This window comes from Epinephelus lanceolatus, chromosome 10 (assembly GCF_041903045.1).
Source record: "Epinephelus lanceolatus isolate andai-2023 chromosome 10, ASM4190304v1, whole genome shotgun sequence".
NCBI lineage: Eukaryota > Metazoa > Chordata > Actinopteri > Perciformes > Serranidae > Epinephelus > Epinephelus lanceolatus.
Window position 1 is genome coordinate 28,830,718 of NC_135743.1, and position 14,074 is coordinate 28,844,791.

The 14,074-nt window shown below is 39.8% G+C and overlaps 1 protein-coding gene and 1 non-coding gene across 3 annotated transcripts; one reads left to right on the plus strand and one right to left on the minus strand.

Moving 5' to 3' along the window:
* Positions 1–287: 287 nt before the first annotated feature.
* Positions 288–359, minus strand: trnae-cuc (transfer RNA glutamic acid (anticodon CUC)). The gene has a single exon. It is a non-coding gene; the product is annotated as a tRNA-Glu (tRNA).
* A 502-nt stretch (positions 360–861) lies between these two features.
* On the plus strand, positions 862–13,097 carry ice1 (KIAA0947-like (H. sapiens)). 2 transcript variants are annotated; one of them, XM_033639620.2, is made up of 20 exons: positions 862–1,093; positions 1,294–1,352; positions 2,796–2,907; positions 3,082–3,158; positions 3,255–3,292; positions 3,426–3,508; positions 3,664–3,740; positions 3,949–3,986; positions 4,118–4,200; positions 4,300–4,336; positions 4,441–4,497; positions 4,623–4,706; positions 4,833–5,200; positions 5,536–8,049; positions 9,615–9,777; positions 9,994–10,154; positions 10,454–10,644; positions 10,776–10,876; positions 10,976–11,074; positions 12,628–13,097. In XM_033639620.2, the coding sequence occupies exons 1-20, from the start codon at positions 1,004–1,006 to the stop codon at positions 12,807–12,809; spliced, it is 4,614 nt and encodes a 1,537-aa protein (XP_033495511.2). In that variant the 5' UTR covers positions 862–1,003; the 3' UTR covers positions 12,810–13,097. The 2 variants fall into 2 exon arrangements, with proteins under 2 accessions (XP_033495511.2, XP_078028034.1); XM_078171908.1 differs by having other exon boundaries at positions 884–1,093; positions 4,833–5,188.
* The last annotated feature ends 977 nt before the right edge of the window (positions 13,098–14,074 follow it).

Genomic DNA, 14,074 nt, shown 5'->3' on the forward strand with positions numbered 1-14,074 from the left:
CGTGTGTGTGTGTGTGTGCATGAGTGAGTGTCTTTGTGTGTGTGAGAGAGAGGGACAAGGGAAACAAAGATAGTGATTGGGAACATTAACACTGTTATCTGTACAACAGTACCCTCTACTGACTCTATACAGAATTTTAACTCAGAATGCAAATATTGAGCCAAACCATCTGTGAATCACTTTCTACAAATACACTACAAATGCTGGAGGTATGCGACAGGCAACTTCAATTAAACAGCTTACCTATCCAAGTAATATAAGAACTCTCATCGAAATTCAAAAGATCGTTCCCTGACCGGGAATCGAACCCGGGCCGCGGCGGTGAGAGCGCCGAATCCTAACCACTAGACCACCAGGGACGGCGTTTGTGAAGGAGAAAGCATTTGCTTTTATCAAGGTCCAGAAGCGAAAATGTGGGAGCATTTGGTAGATAATCTGTTTAGAACTTGATGAATGTTTGACTCACTTAAGTATGCCATGCCGAGTCTTTGCGCTATTTCCCGAGCACATAAAGTAGACTACAGTAAGTCACAGCAGGTATCCACCATAGGCTGAGAAAATATCCAGCTTAAGTATCCACTCTAAACCGGACGGTTAGCATTACACTGCCCCTACTGGCCAGTATACGTTATAGCACATATCAGAAACGCCCCCATAAGCCATAACGAACTGCCTGATTCAAATTCCGGATTTCCGGGAACATCATATTTCGGTCAACAAAAAATCTAATATACAGCTCAACATGTATCTTATCCATATTCAAATCAATAGATACAATAATTTGTAAGTGGTTACAATCAAGAGAGAGATATTAAAAAATTCTAAACCGGCATTTTACGAAGCCCCTCTGTGGGGTCCTAATTGGGTCCTTTGTCAACGTGGGAGACGCGAAAATGTGAAGTTTATTTTGAACCTGTCTGGAATTTGTATCACCGGGACAAGGTCTCCAGTTTATGGAATATTAAGTAACGGCTGTGAGGGGTTTGGTGAAACCTGTCTTACCATGATGCCAGGGGACAGCCAGTCCAAAACGGCCGCCATCGCCGCGGACGCGACGGTTGGAAACTGTCAAAACTGCTCTGTTTTGCATCAGGTCAGACCATCTCTCCATGACACAGGAGTTGATTAAAAAGTTGTTTCTCGTCTTTGTAAACTGAGCATTAAGTCTCCAACTGGTGTTACACGATATGTGTGTTTTTATCTTAGCAGTTAATGTGAATGTTGTTGGTAATTATGAATTATGACAATATTCGGTCTTTGTTTTGTTTCGTTTCTCTGTGTTTCTCATTACAGAGCCTGACAGAATATGTGTCGTCATTTCTGGCACTCAAACAGAAGATATCAGTTTCTGAGTAAGTATGATAATTACCATGGTGGTGAAATTACAGAGATAGCTTGTCTTTTGAAATAACTTAAAATATTCAGGAAACAAACACATTTTGAAATGAGATTTGATTTTACGGAGCCCTGGGCAAGTATCAGGTGTGACTTTAACTACCTAAATTTAATATGAGCTAATAATCTGTGCTTACTGAATATGAATTTCCTCCCTGATGTTTCTTAATGTGTGTTGTCTATGGGACGTTGTCTAAGTAAAACGCTAAACACTGATTTAATGGGAAAAGTTTGACTTATTATTTTAGAGTTTTGTTCTGATTTAGAGTTTGTTTACTAAGTAAAATGTAGTCACACATCACCAAAGATGTGTAACTGTATGCTAACGTCAGTCATTTCCCAACAAGCCAATGTTAACGGTATATAGCTACCTAAACATTAGTTTTAGCTTTTTGTCTGTTTGCTTTTTTCAGTTATCTGTTAGTGTTTTCTTTGACAATTTCAAAATCTCCAAAGATATCATGTGTGAATTTACTTTTTTTTCTAACGCTCCATATACATTTTACAAATAAGAATTAGTTAAAGAAAAGAAAATCTTAGATTTTGAGAATAAAGTCGTAGATCTATGAGAATAAAGTCATAACATCACAACATTAAAGTGGTAAAACTACGAGAATACAGGTGTAGATCTACAAGAATAACAACTAAATATTATGAGATTAAACTTTACATTAAAAAAAAAAGTCACAGATTAGGACCGGAATGATGCGTGATCACCGATGGCAGCCTATAATGTAGTCTGTAATCTGACGCAACCTTCATGGGATGTTATGTCTAGTGGCGCACTGGTGGAGCAGTGTGGATCAGTGTGGATTAATGAAAAATGAAAACAGTGACCAGTTTTCAGGTGGTGACGTGTTACATGACATTATAAATGAAATAATATCATCCAGAATCTTGTTGGTAATTCATTATATTACTTTGGTGCTGCTAAAATGTATATTACTGTCACCCCCAACACTGTTTGCACACACTGTGTGGTCTTTATATCATGTGACCCAACTTTCCAGTCTTAATCTATGCACTTTTTTCCTCCTAAAATTACGAGTTTAATCTTGAAATATTTTATTCTCATAGATTTACGACTTCTATGTACGGCTTTATTCTTGAAATCTAATCTTTTTCTAATTAACATGGCCCTAATCCTCCTTTGTAACATGTTTATAATGGCAGCATCAATGAAAAAAATCTGATCCTTGTGTTGTAGTTTGTGAATGATTGGAAAAAAATCTTAATGGGAGAGGAGACTAACTCTGGGTTAAAAAAGAGTAACTCTTTCATGCTAAATTGCTTAAAGAATCTCAATATTCATCTTCCCTCGCAGTTCACGAAGACTAAATCATACAGGCGATGTGTTCTTTCTCGTTTCATGCAACAGTTCTTCATATGTTTTTTTGTAGTGACACGATCAGGCTTCAACAACAGCTGGAGGAGCTGCAGATCAGATTGGTTACTCTGGAGAAAAAGACGGCAGATTATGAATCTATGCAAGAAGAACTGGAGGAAAAGAAGGTATGCCCTCTCTCTGCAGAATCTCATTTAAAGGCTGTTTCTGCTGATATTTATAATGAATCTGTCTCTTAATATTTGCGCTACAACATAAATTCTGCCTGGCCCACTTTGGTGTCTTTTGTTTGTTTGTTTTTCTGCCATCATGCTGATATCCACACTGATTATTTTTCATAGGCTGCTCTTAAGGCCTATGTTCTGATGTCTGAAGAGATGGAAGAACTGAAGCAGCAAAACAGCAGGCTGGTGGCAGAGTAAGAGATAATTACGTCATAATTATGACAGTGCAGATAATGATAGTATATTATCTTTGTGGTAAAATGCTCACTCTTATTTCTCACTTCCTTTAGGAATAAGAAGCTTGAAGAGCAGCTCAAGGATTTGAAAGGTACTAGAATTCACATGCTGTAACTTTTATCAGTAAAGAGTTGCATATATTTTAAATACAACTGTACTAATCTTTTTAAAAATGTATGAAAATCACCCCTGATTTTTTGCTACATTGTTTTTCAAACTCTTAGAATTGACAGAAACACACTCACTTGAAAATGCACAGCTGAAGAGGGAAAAGGCCGTGGTAGAAAATGATTTGCTGCTAACACAGGTAAGCAAAAAGTGCTCTACAAATACACTAAAGTCTTTGAATTTGCTGTTATCTTGAGAACCATCGTTCTTAGGAGCTTTTTATACAGAATATATAGGCTAAATTAGCTCAGTAAACTTCATAACCTTTGTCATCTTTAATTTTCACCTCTTCAGACATCTTTGAAGAAATCTCAGGCAAAAGCAGAACAAGTTGAAAAATTGATAGAGGAGAACGCCAGGACAACAAGCATGTAAGAACTTACACTTGGTTTCCAGATATGGTTTCTTAAACAGGATATCAATGAGTGTCATGTCTGTCTCTCTCCTGATGTGTTTCTTGTGTTATTTGTTATGAAACTTTGGTTAATTTTATGTTACATTCTGATTATCTATGGTTTGAGAAAATGATTTAAAACTACCGTGACTGTGCTAAAAGATCTCATGTTTTCTCATCAACAGAAAGAACAACCTTGAAAATAAAGTTAGACTGCTTGAAGGTTGGTATTGAAAATTTGGTTTCACACAATATAAAGAATGATATCATGTTCATAAGGATTCCTTGAATCCCTGTTGATAGGACAGAACTTGTTTGGTGGTTGATCTGTACACATTTTTGTGCTTATTTCAGACTCAGTTTGCAAACAGAATAATCAAATATCCCAGCTGACCAAAGAGAAGATCCTTCTAGAGAGAAATATTTATGACCTCCAGGTGCAGTAATGACCTTTTAATAAATAACAAATTGGTGGAAGTATTTTTCAGTAATATTGAACTGACCTTTTTTTGTGTATGACTTCAATTCATTTGCAGGTGAGACTGAGGAAACTGGAAAGAGAGCAGAGTAAAGGTAAACATCTAACAACCTGTTTCTTTTTGCAACAGCAGCATCTTTTCTGACTTAAAATTACAATCAAGTAAAATGTAAGCAATATCTGAATTATTTCTCGACAGATTATACGAGCACATCAACTCAAGCAAGTGTACCTGAGGAGCCTAAAGTTGACAAAGGTATCCAGTCAGCTTCTCTTATTATTAATTACATTCATTTGAGGAACATGCTTGCAGTAAATCTAAAAGCACATTGTTGTAATTATTACTTTTGCTGTATGTGATTGTTTGTGTCTGTTTACCAGAAAAGATCCAGATGCTGCTACAGAGTTTGTGGGCATGTGTGGAACCTCAGCAGCAGCACTCTGCAAACCTGTTGCACTTACCTGGTAAGGCATCATTAAGCTGTCTTGTATATCTGTGCATTATCACTGACACAACTTTTGAATACTTTTGTTTTTTCAGTCGTCTTCAACCTTTTATCTTTTACTTCAACTTTTATTCCCTTATTTCAGAGACCAGGTCCAAGCAAGTTCTACCCTCCTCCCCACAAAAAAGACGGCACTCTCATCTGAGTCACGTGTCCCCGTCTACTTCTCACAAGATCAGTGATGACAGATACCCCATGCAGAGAAAAGCCAGTTCTACACAGTTAAAACCCTCTCCTCATAAGCAGAAAGCCATCGAGCAGCAACCATTTCTGCCATCAACAGGTGCCAAGAAGCAAACTCCCAAAAAGCCCAAGCGATTGTCCAAGGAACACAAAACTGAGGACTCATCTACTGACTTGGGCAGCTCTGAAATATCTGTTGGAGAGATAATGGCATTGTTCAAACCAATGCCTGCCTGCATTTCACCACTAGCAGATTTGGTGAAAATTCAGGTGTGTTTCTTTTGAATGCTTTTTTTAAAAAATTACAGACTAATATGTTTTTATTTACAATGTTAAGATAGCGCAAGTTAGTGTGTTGAGATCTCGTCATGGAAGAGATGCACAATGCAAGAATTTTTAACATTATCACAATGAACGAACAAGCAAATGTAAAGGAAGCCACAGACAATAGAATGTAAAACCACTTCCTGTTAACAACCACTTCAAGACGTGTTAGTTTATTCTAGAATATTTAAAATCTTCATTTGATCGTATTTTTGAATGACATTGTGTTTGTATGTTATTACAAATTACATCTGTGTTTTCTTTTTCTTTCTTTTGTTCAGGACACAGAGATGGAATCTATGGAGACAAATGATGGAGAAAAGGAAACTGCCAAAATGTCTGATGACTCTGTTCATCATCAACAAGATGAGTCCTTACCAGTCACAACATCGGTAACAAGCCACTGTCCACAATCATGTACAACATCAGAGGAAGAGGTGGTCTTGCCAGTGGTCGCAACACAGGAATTGGAACATATTTCCAATAAAGACGTGGGACAAAATGAGTTGAGTGGCATTACTGAAATGAAGGGCAAAAACAGCACTGATGCTGAGGAAATGCCTCTTCAAAAAGACACGCAGACCAAGCAGAAGCCAGCTACTGTGTGTTTAGTATCAGCAACTTCTTCTACTTCTTCTTCACCATCAGACATAACTTTGTTGGTTGAGGTTGTCTCGTTAACGACTGAAAGTCAGGAGCCATCCTGTGATGTAAATCCCAGTAGCAGTGATGCCAAAAGCATCTCTCAAAGTGAAAATGCTGTAGGAACGGCAAAGGATGATCAGTCAGAGACAGCTTCAAAGATGGATGTAGACACAAGCGCTGGTGATGTATGCCCTGGTGGTGGAGAGTCACCTGGAGGATGTGATACAACTGTAATCTCTGAAGAAACTGGAGATGTACAGCCAGTTACTTCCTCAACATTCACCGACTCTGTGAGAGACCCTGAGGATACAGTTGGTTCAGAAATGAAAGAAAGTCATCAGGGCTCTTGTGGTCTAGGACAGGGCAGTCAAGATGCCACAGTCTTTAAACCCCAGGAGAATACTGGCTGTCTTGGCAAGGACACAGATGTGCAAGACGATAAGCTCTATTTGTTAAGCAGCAGCATCAGTAGTGTCTCAAATAAAATTGTTGAAGAGAGGGCTGAAAGTGACTCATCCATAAAACCTCTTGGTGAGGAAGAGGGGAATAAAGTGCAAGGAACTGGAGGAGTTGATGTTGCAGCTTCTACCTCAGAGTCAAATGGTGATAGTCAGCCTCAGTCTGCTCACAAGTCTTCACTGTTAAAAGCGGAAGATGAAGAGTCCCATGCTGACCAGGAAGCTGCTCAAGCAAATGTTGAAACTGATTCAAAGAAGGATGTGGACATAGAGACAATTGATGGTGAAATACTAGCAGATCATGGGCCTTCCCTTTCTGACTCACAAGAGACTGTTAAATGTGAATCTGTGAAAGAAAATATACATTCTGTGTGCAGGCAGTTGAGTCCTTCATGCCTGTTACCTAATGTAGAATTGCAGGCTCTGGAAACTCACCAAAGCCCAGAAAAATTAGATGTCGGGGTTAACATTGACCCCGTTTCAGAAAACACAAAAACTCCACAGGGTGTTTCCAATCTAAAAGAAGAAGGTGTCATTGAAAAAGCTATTGTCAAAGACTTGCCTCAGGATAGCATAGACGCAAGTAATCATAAAGTGAGCAGATATAACTTGCGCTCTGTTAGGTGCACTACCTCATTAAAGAGTTCTGCTGCCACAAATGGACAAAATAAATGTACAGAAATGCTTGAAAAACAAACCCCACATATGATAAGAGAGGGAATACCTAACTCAGTGGCAGGTTCAACTACCACTCAACCACCAGAATGGATCTGTGACGTTCGCTCCGAATTTGGCCCTCCACTCCCTCGTCTCCTAACGCCCGTGAGTACACCTCCGAAGGTGGGCAAGTCAATCAATCCAAGGCAGGCTATTGGTAAACTTTCATTTCCCTCGCCCATGGATAGAGTGGCTTCTCCTACCACTCCTGTCAAGGCCCACTCGACTCCAAACAGCCAGCAGCTGAATTCCTCATCTCTAAACAGTCCACTCCCTCCAAACGGAGTCCCCTCGTCACCACTTCAGTTCGGCTCTGCCACTCCAAAACATGCCGTGCCGGTTCCAGGTCGCTTGCCCCTGACGGCGATGCATTCTTCACCGTCATCTTCCTCCAGTCCCTCTCAGGAAAACTCCATGAGGATCCTTGACACCATGTACCCAGATCTCTCTGCGCATGCCCGAACTCTGAGCATTCTCAGAGGGAACGTCGGTCTCAGCATTTGTTCATCGGAGAGTGGTACAGTCCCCACAACAACCGATAGTCAGATGTCGTGCTTTAAAACTATAAACTCCACTTCAACTGCCTTTACCAAGACTGAAATGAGAGCAGGAAAAAGACAGGCCATGAATATGCCTCAACCTAAAAGCAGCAAATGTCTCAGGCTAGATAACTGCTCTCCTAAGGTCAGTCGCGAGGTGGTGCCTTCCTCCTTCTCAAACAGTGAAGAGGAAACCACCTCACCAGAGAAACCCGGGCTCAGTCTGCTTAAAAAAGAGACAACCGCTCCATCCATGGAATGTGGAGAACCTGCAGAGAAAAATCTTACAGGCAACTTTTTAAAGAAGATCGAAAACCAGTGTTTTGATCTGTTGCCTGTGATCCAGAGCCACCTGTTTGTTGGTAACTTGCCCAAGAAGCCTGTCCTGAGAGACGAGGAGAAGGAGGTGATCTCTGAGATTTGCCAAAGCAGCTTGGTGAGTATACTGGTTTATTAGGTTTATGTGTGGCATTTTTTCTCTCGTCATTTATCTACTGACTTAATATTGAGCCTCTTGTTCAGGCGATTTCTGTGAGTTTATTTGGTACTTGATTTTTAAATGCCTCATCTGCATAACTGAATCAAAGAAATAAGATCTTATCAGGCTTCATACAAGATTCTGTATGCAACATTCAGAGCATTAATATAGCAGCAAATCACTATTTGCTATGTAAAGATATAGTGGAGCAAGGGGCTATACACATGCTGCGTTTTTTGCGTCCTCAAAATCATTGTTTTTAATGAAGACGCGCAGCAGGCGGGTTCAAACGCCGGAGCAATGCTGTCGCCGGCATGCATGCTTTCCTAAGTGCCTATTTTTCAGGGTGCGACAGCTGCACCCTGAGAAACTGAGTTCAACTTTTGGAGCCCAGCAGCGCGCACCACATGTCGTGACAGGGAACAACCAGCCACAGCCAATACACATCTTTCCCTTCTTCTGTAAATATCAGTCTGTGATAAATATGGAGAAGTTGATCATTTTAGTGCAGGGCTGCCAGAGCTTTACATCTGTCCTATGGACAATAGACCTACACACAAACAGCACCTGGATGAAGATAAGTTCTGCACTTAGGATTTCAGGTAAATAGGCTATGATACGGTGCTTGTTACGGTTGCTCAGCAACACTAGACACAACCGGCTGCCACACTCTTGAAAGCTGGCACTTGACAAAAGACGAGGGAAGCTCCCAGTGCCCAACCTCGCGTTTTTGAGCTGGTTAAAGACGCATGTGTATGGCCCCTAATGGAGACCTGAACAGAGAATGAAGTCCCACTACCTGTGTGTGTGTGTGTGTGTGTGTGTGTGTGTGTGTGTGTGTGTGTGTGTGTGTGTTTTTATCCAAGCTTCTGTGAGGTTAGTTGTGTGCATGTGTGTATTCTGCTGGCTAGCTCCTTGCTGCCGCTTCGCACTTCACTCTCTCTGGTGTACCCCTGGTTAACACCATTAGCTCTGTTAGCATTGTTGCTGTTGTTTAGAGCTGTATGTAGAGTTAGCACAGTTAGCAGCTAGCCCCTGGCTCCAATAACTCATATACTCTCAAAAACGTATAGAAACCCTTTAATAATATAATAATGACTTTATTAAGAACATGAGAAAGATCCATAGTGCATTAAAACACTGTTGTATTGACAACATTGTATTGCTACAATAATTTTCGCTAAAAAGTGTATTCTCATTTACAGAATTGGCTCTTTTCAATCTGTGCGTTAATTCTGAATACCCACTTTTTTGGTAAATTGCTTATGGTTTAATACAGACCAAGAGAGAGCCATGTGTCAGCAGTGTTTGTATGAAGGAAGTAAAGATATGAATGTAACAAGAGTAGTTCAAATAAAGCAAGCAAGTGGCTCCTCCATAGCCTCCTGACAAAAAGTTTATATTTTATTTATAAAAACAAATGCTTGCCAGTAGCTCATAAAATGAAGTGTGTTGTTTTTGAAATCTCTGTGTGTGTGAAATTCATTTGTGTGCATGTTGTCTGACTTTCTCTTCATCTTAAGGCTGATGATATGATTTTGGCCATCCTGAATAAGCTGAAAGCAGAGAAACAAGATCTCAGCAGTAACTACATGCAGGCCCTCTGTAGAGTCCACACAGGGATCTGTAGACAGAAGAGAGACTGGGGGAAGGCTCTCATCCTGGCCCACAGCCTTCTCACAGAAGGTTAGCAATTTGTGTCATACTATAAGCCCTCACACACACACTTGATACACCTGCACAGATACTTAAACATATTGTGGCTAACTAAGGTTTTTCTCTCAACTGTGAAGACTGTCTTTGTTGCAACCAGATGTTTTTTTTTTCCATTTAAAGCCATTATACTTGTGACCTAAGGCACCACATTTAATATTTTTCTTAATTGTGTCTTCCCTACTGCAGATTTTCCAGACTCTGCTAAGCTGATTTTGTTCATGGCGACAACATGGCCCAGTGTTCTCTCCCACAGTGGTTTTCTATGCAAGGCGATACATACCGTCACAAAACTGAAAGCACCAGAAAACCTCCTCAGTTGCCTTTCAGCGTTCCTTGGTTGGGTGAAGGTGAAGTATTTGTAGAGATGGGGTTCTACATTTGTCATGTTGTGTATATTTTACTTAAATGTAGCTTGTGTGATGTTTGTCCTCTGACTTTCAAAGGGAGTGACTGGGCAGGACGTTGCCATTTTATTTATTTACTTGAAATTTCAGACACTTTTGAGGGCATTTTTGCTTTATAGAGTGATGATTCTGAATTTGTGTCTTCGAAATCTTACTGTCTTTTTCACATCATCTTCTCCATCTGTCCTCTGTCAAATTAAGTTATGAGCACTCTAAAATGTTATCTCTCTGTACTGCTGCAGAATCCTCCCTGTGACATCGACATGCTGATCTCCAGAACACTATCTGACATGCGATCAGGGTCAAGCCTGGCTTTCATTAAACACAGTCGGTACGGGCATGACCTGGGGGCTGAGGCCTGGGAGCATGTCCTAGCACTGCAACTTCTTTGCACACACAAGAAGTGGAAGTGGACCTATGATAATCTATTGGGGTATGTTATTTCCATCGAACTGAAGCTATGGTGCCAAATGATTTTTAATTCATTCACAGTTTTCTTCCAAACAACATAAAATGTTTTAGCAATAATAATATGTATCTAATCTGTTACTTTTGCTTTGACAGGAGGGAGTTGTGGCCACTAATGAACACTTGGGTGTCACAGCCCAGAGATCAAAAAGCACCCATCTCTGATGCGACTGTTGCCACTGTGCTCCGACTCATAGGTCAGTTGCTTTGCTAATTTACCTGTGCATTAACTATAACCTGATTTGTACTTAAATAATCACCATGCTGAGAATTTCATAGTCTTTTGTTTTAAACAGGATACCTCGGTCAACTGGGAATCAAAGAGAAGTGTGTTTCCTCTGTGGTGACCGTCGCCAATGTCATCAACATGTTTGGTAGGCAGGGACAGACTGAAGGTATGAAATATGAAAACTTTGATTCAGTTTGGTTGTAACTAATACACAGTCTCTGTTGTGTGCTGAGTGCTGCCGGTTTCCCCCAGACATGTCATTCATTCATCATGATTTTTGAAACACAAATCTGATGTTTATCTTGTTCACGAGTGGACGCACAGCTACCTTCCTGTGTGTATTTAAAGGGGACCTATTATGCTCATTTGCTGGTTCATACTTGTATTTTGGGTTTTTACTTGAAAATGTTCATATGCTTTAATGTTCAAAAAACACATTTTCTTCATACCGTCTGTGCTGGAACATCTGTATTTAGCAGAGGTGGGGGACTCGAGTTACATGACTTGACTGGAGTCAGAATCAAGGTGCAAATTCGAGGAAGTGAAGCTTGCTCGACTAACACTGATGAAAGGCTCAACTTTGACTTGGCATTTATGACTTTAGACTTGAGATAGATGACTTGAAAAGACTTGGCTTTCCTTATTAAATATTTGTATTTTTCTATATATCAGGAAGTTCCATTTTGTTTTTGAAATATGACGACACATGTAGTATGTCGCAGCGGGGGAGGACCTGTCGGCTGATATTCATGCCCACTAAATGAGAGCTCTCTCCTCCTGCACAGCTCTCCTTGGAAGAATGGCAGTATTGCCCCATTTCCACCAAACACTGTCGGTATGGTACCTTTGAAACCAGAAGTAACCCTTCAGACATGGTACCTAGACTCTAGCGTTTCCACTACAAACCATACCCTTAAATGTGGGCAGGGTTGTTGTCACTCACTACTCAGTCCAGCACTCGCTGTATTTCCTCCATTATCAGTCTGCACCTCGTTTATCATCCACAGAACGAGTTTTCACGCCTATTTTAGAACAAATCAATACAGGCTGCAGTGAGAGTCTCTCTCCGTGGGATATTAAAAAATAGCAGCTTTGTGCATTTAGTCCTTCTCAGGCAGCTTGTGCATTGAGTAACATTATAAGTTAATGTTCCATCTTAAATATCCCGGCAGTCAGCCCAGTGGTTTAGCCATTTTAATGCCAGGGCACGCCTCCATATCTGCAGATAATCCACTAAAACAAGTTCCCTTTTGACACTATTTTGCAAGGGTACAGTCGCTGCATCATGAGCTTAGTGCTGCCTAGGATGATTGTGATTCTGTGGTTTAGAGAAATACCAGCCACAAGCACCTTTCTTGCTTATCGCAGAATTATGATGGGTTTAGTCAGACCTTTCCCCAGCACTGGCACAGCGTGAGATAGGTGTGGTTATGCAAAACTACGTGTACATACATACACCCTATTATTTGAAACTTTGGCCATGTTTAATACTGATGTCAAACACTGTAAAATTAAATATGTGACAGAAAAAAAAGGAAAAGCATAATAGGTCCCCTTTAAGTAGATTCCAGTATTTATATCTCTACCTGGCATTTTAAAGAGTGTCAAGTGTGCCAAATACATTCAAGAATAAATGTAATGCTCTGACATCCTAATGTGAAAGAGAAAAGGCTATCCAGTGGGTGTATTTTCATGAATCATATTGTCTTCTTTCCCCAGGTGTACCATGGGAGGTCCAGTTAGCAGCCGTCTACTGCATCTACGACCTGTCTCCCTGCAACCCCAAACAAGCCCTGGATGCCCTGGCAGAATGGAGAGGAGAAACATCTCAGAATGTCCCGCCTGCTGTCACTAGCTGCATTAACCAGTTAGCTTCTCTCTGCAGACAGGTAACAAGCTGAGAGAGATGCACATGCTGTACAAATCCACATTAGCATACATGTCAGTCTGTACCTATTTTAAACACGGGGTAAAAGAAAAAATCCCACGATGCACCTCAATGTTCATTTTAACTTTAACAGCCTGCCTTGGGTGCACACTCTAAGCTAGACTACACCCCATTTTGGTCACTTTCTAACACTGGTTTAAAGTAAGTTTTGTATTTGAATGTACTGTCAAAGACAGAAAATTTAGTTTTTTTGTTTGTTTTGTTTGTTGTTCGAATTAAAAGTTGTTCATATTGAACCAAATCATGTTGGCTTTGGTTCATTCTCTCCTCACCTGCCTCAGTGTAATATATTATAAAGCCATGAAATTGCTCTCTGTGGTTAAGATTTTCATATATTGGCCTAATATGCATCTTCAACATTATGTGCGAATAACTTATGTACATCCTACACTTCTTGGAAAAAAAACAGACTGCTGTTCATTAACACTCACGTTTAAAAAATGGTGAAAAGGGCAGCAATGGGGCTAATGATCCAGTCAAGTCACTACAACTATCAGGTTTTATTCTGCCTGCTCTGATCTGTGAAAAGAGCAGGCAGAATAAGAGCAGGCCATGATTTCCGGGGCTTGCCTTCAAAATAAAAGCCCCAAACCACATTTGAAACATTTTTTGAAGTATTCTACCCAATACCAGTGTCAAGTAAACATGTAAGGGTCGTATCACTGAAATGTAAAATGATTGAATAGGACATTATTTTGACATAAAAAGACAATATTTAAAAAAAAAAAAATCCTGGAGGAGAAAATGGTTTTAGGTAACATTTAGACAGGAGTTTGGAGTTGTTTGCATGAGATGCACTTTTTTGCAACAACTTGTATTATTAAAAAAGTAAATAAATATTGTTAACTTTTTATACTGAAAAAAATGGGAGGTACTTTTATTATATTTCTTCAGTTGAGATTAGGCCTATGTAAAAATATTTTTTTTATATATATATATTTGTAATAAATTGTATTCAGTCTAAAATGAGATGTCAGTGGTTATTGATCATGACAGGATCTAGCAAGATACCAGTGGTGCTAAACTGTGTTCAAGAGAATAATGTGCATCATGTAAAAATATGATTTTGTGAATATTGTAAATATGTTTGTGTAAATAAATTTACATTCCTTTGTAACTTTGTCTTCGGCGTGTTGTTTGATATGACAGGCTACTTAAGGAAATAAATAAAATAAAATGAAAAATGAAAGCAATAGTTTCCGGATTTCCGGTCTGAAC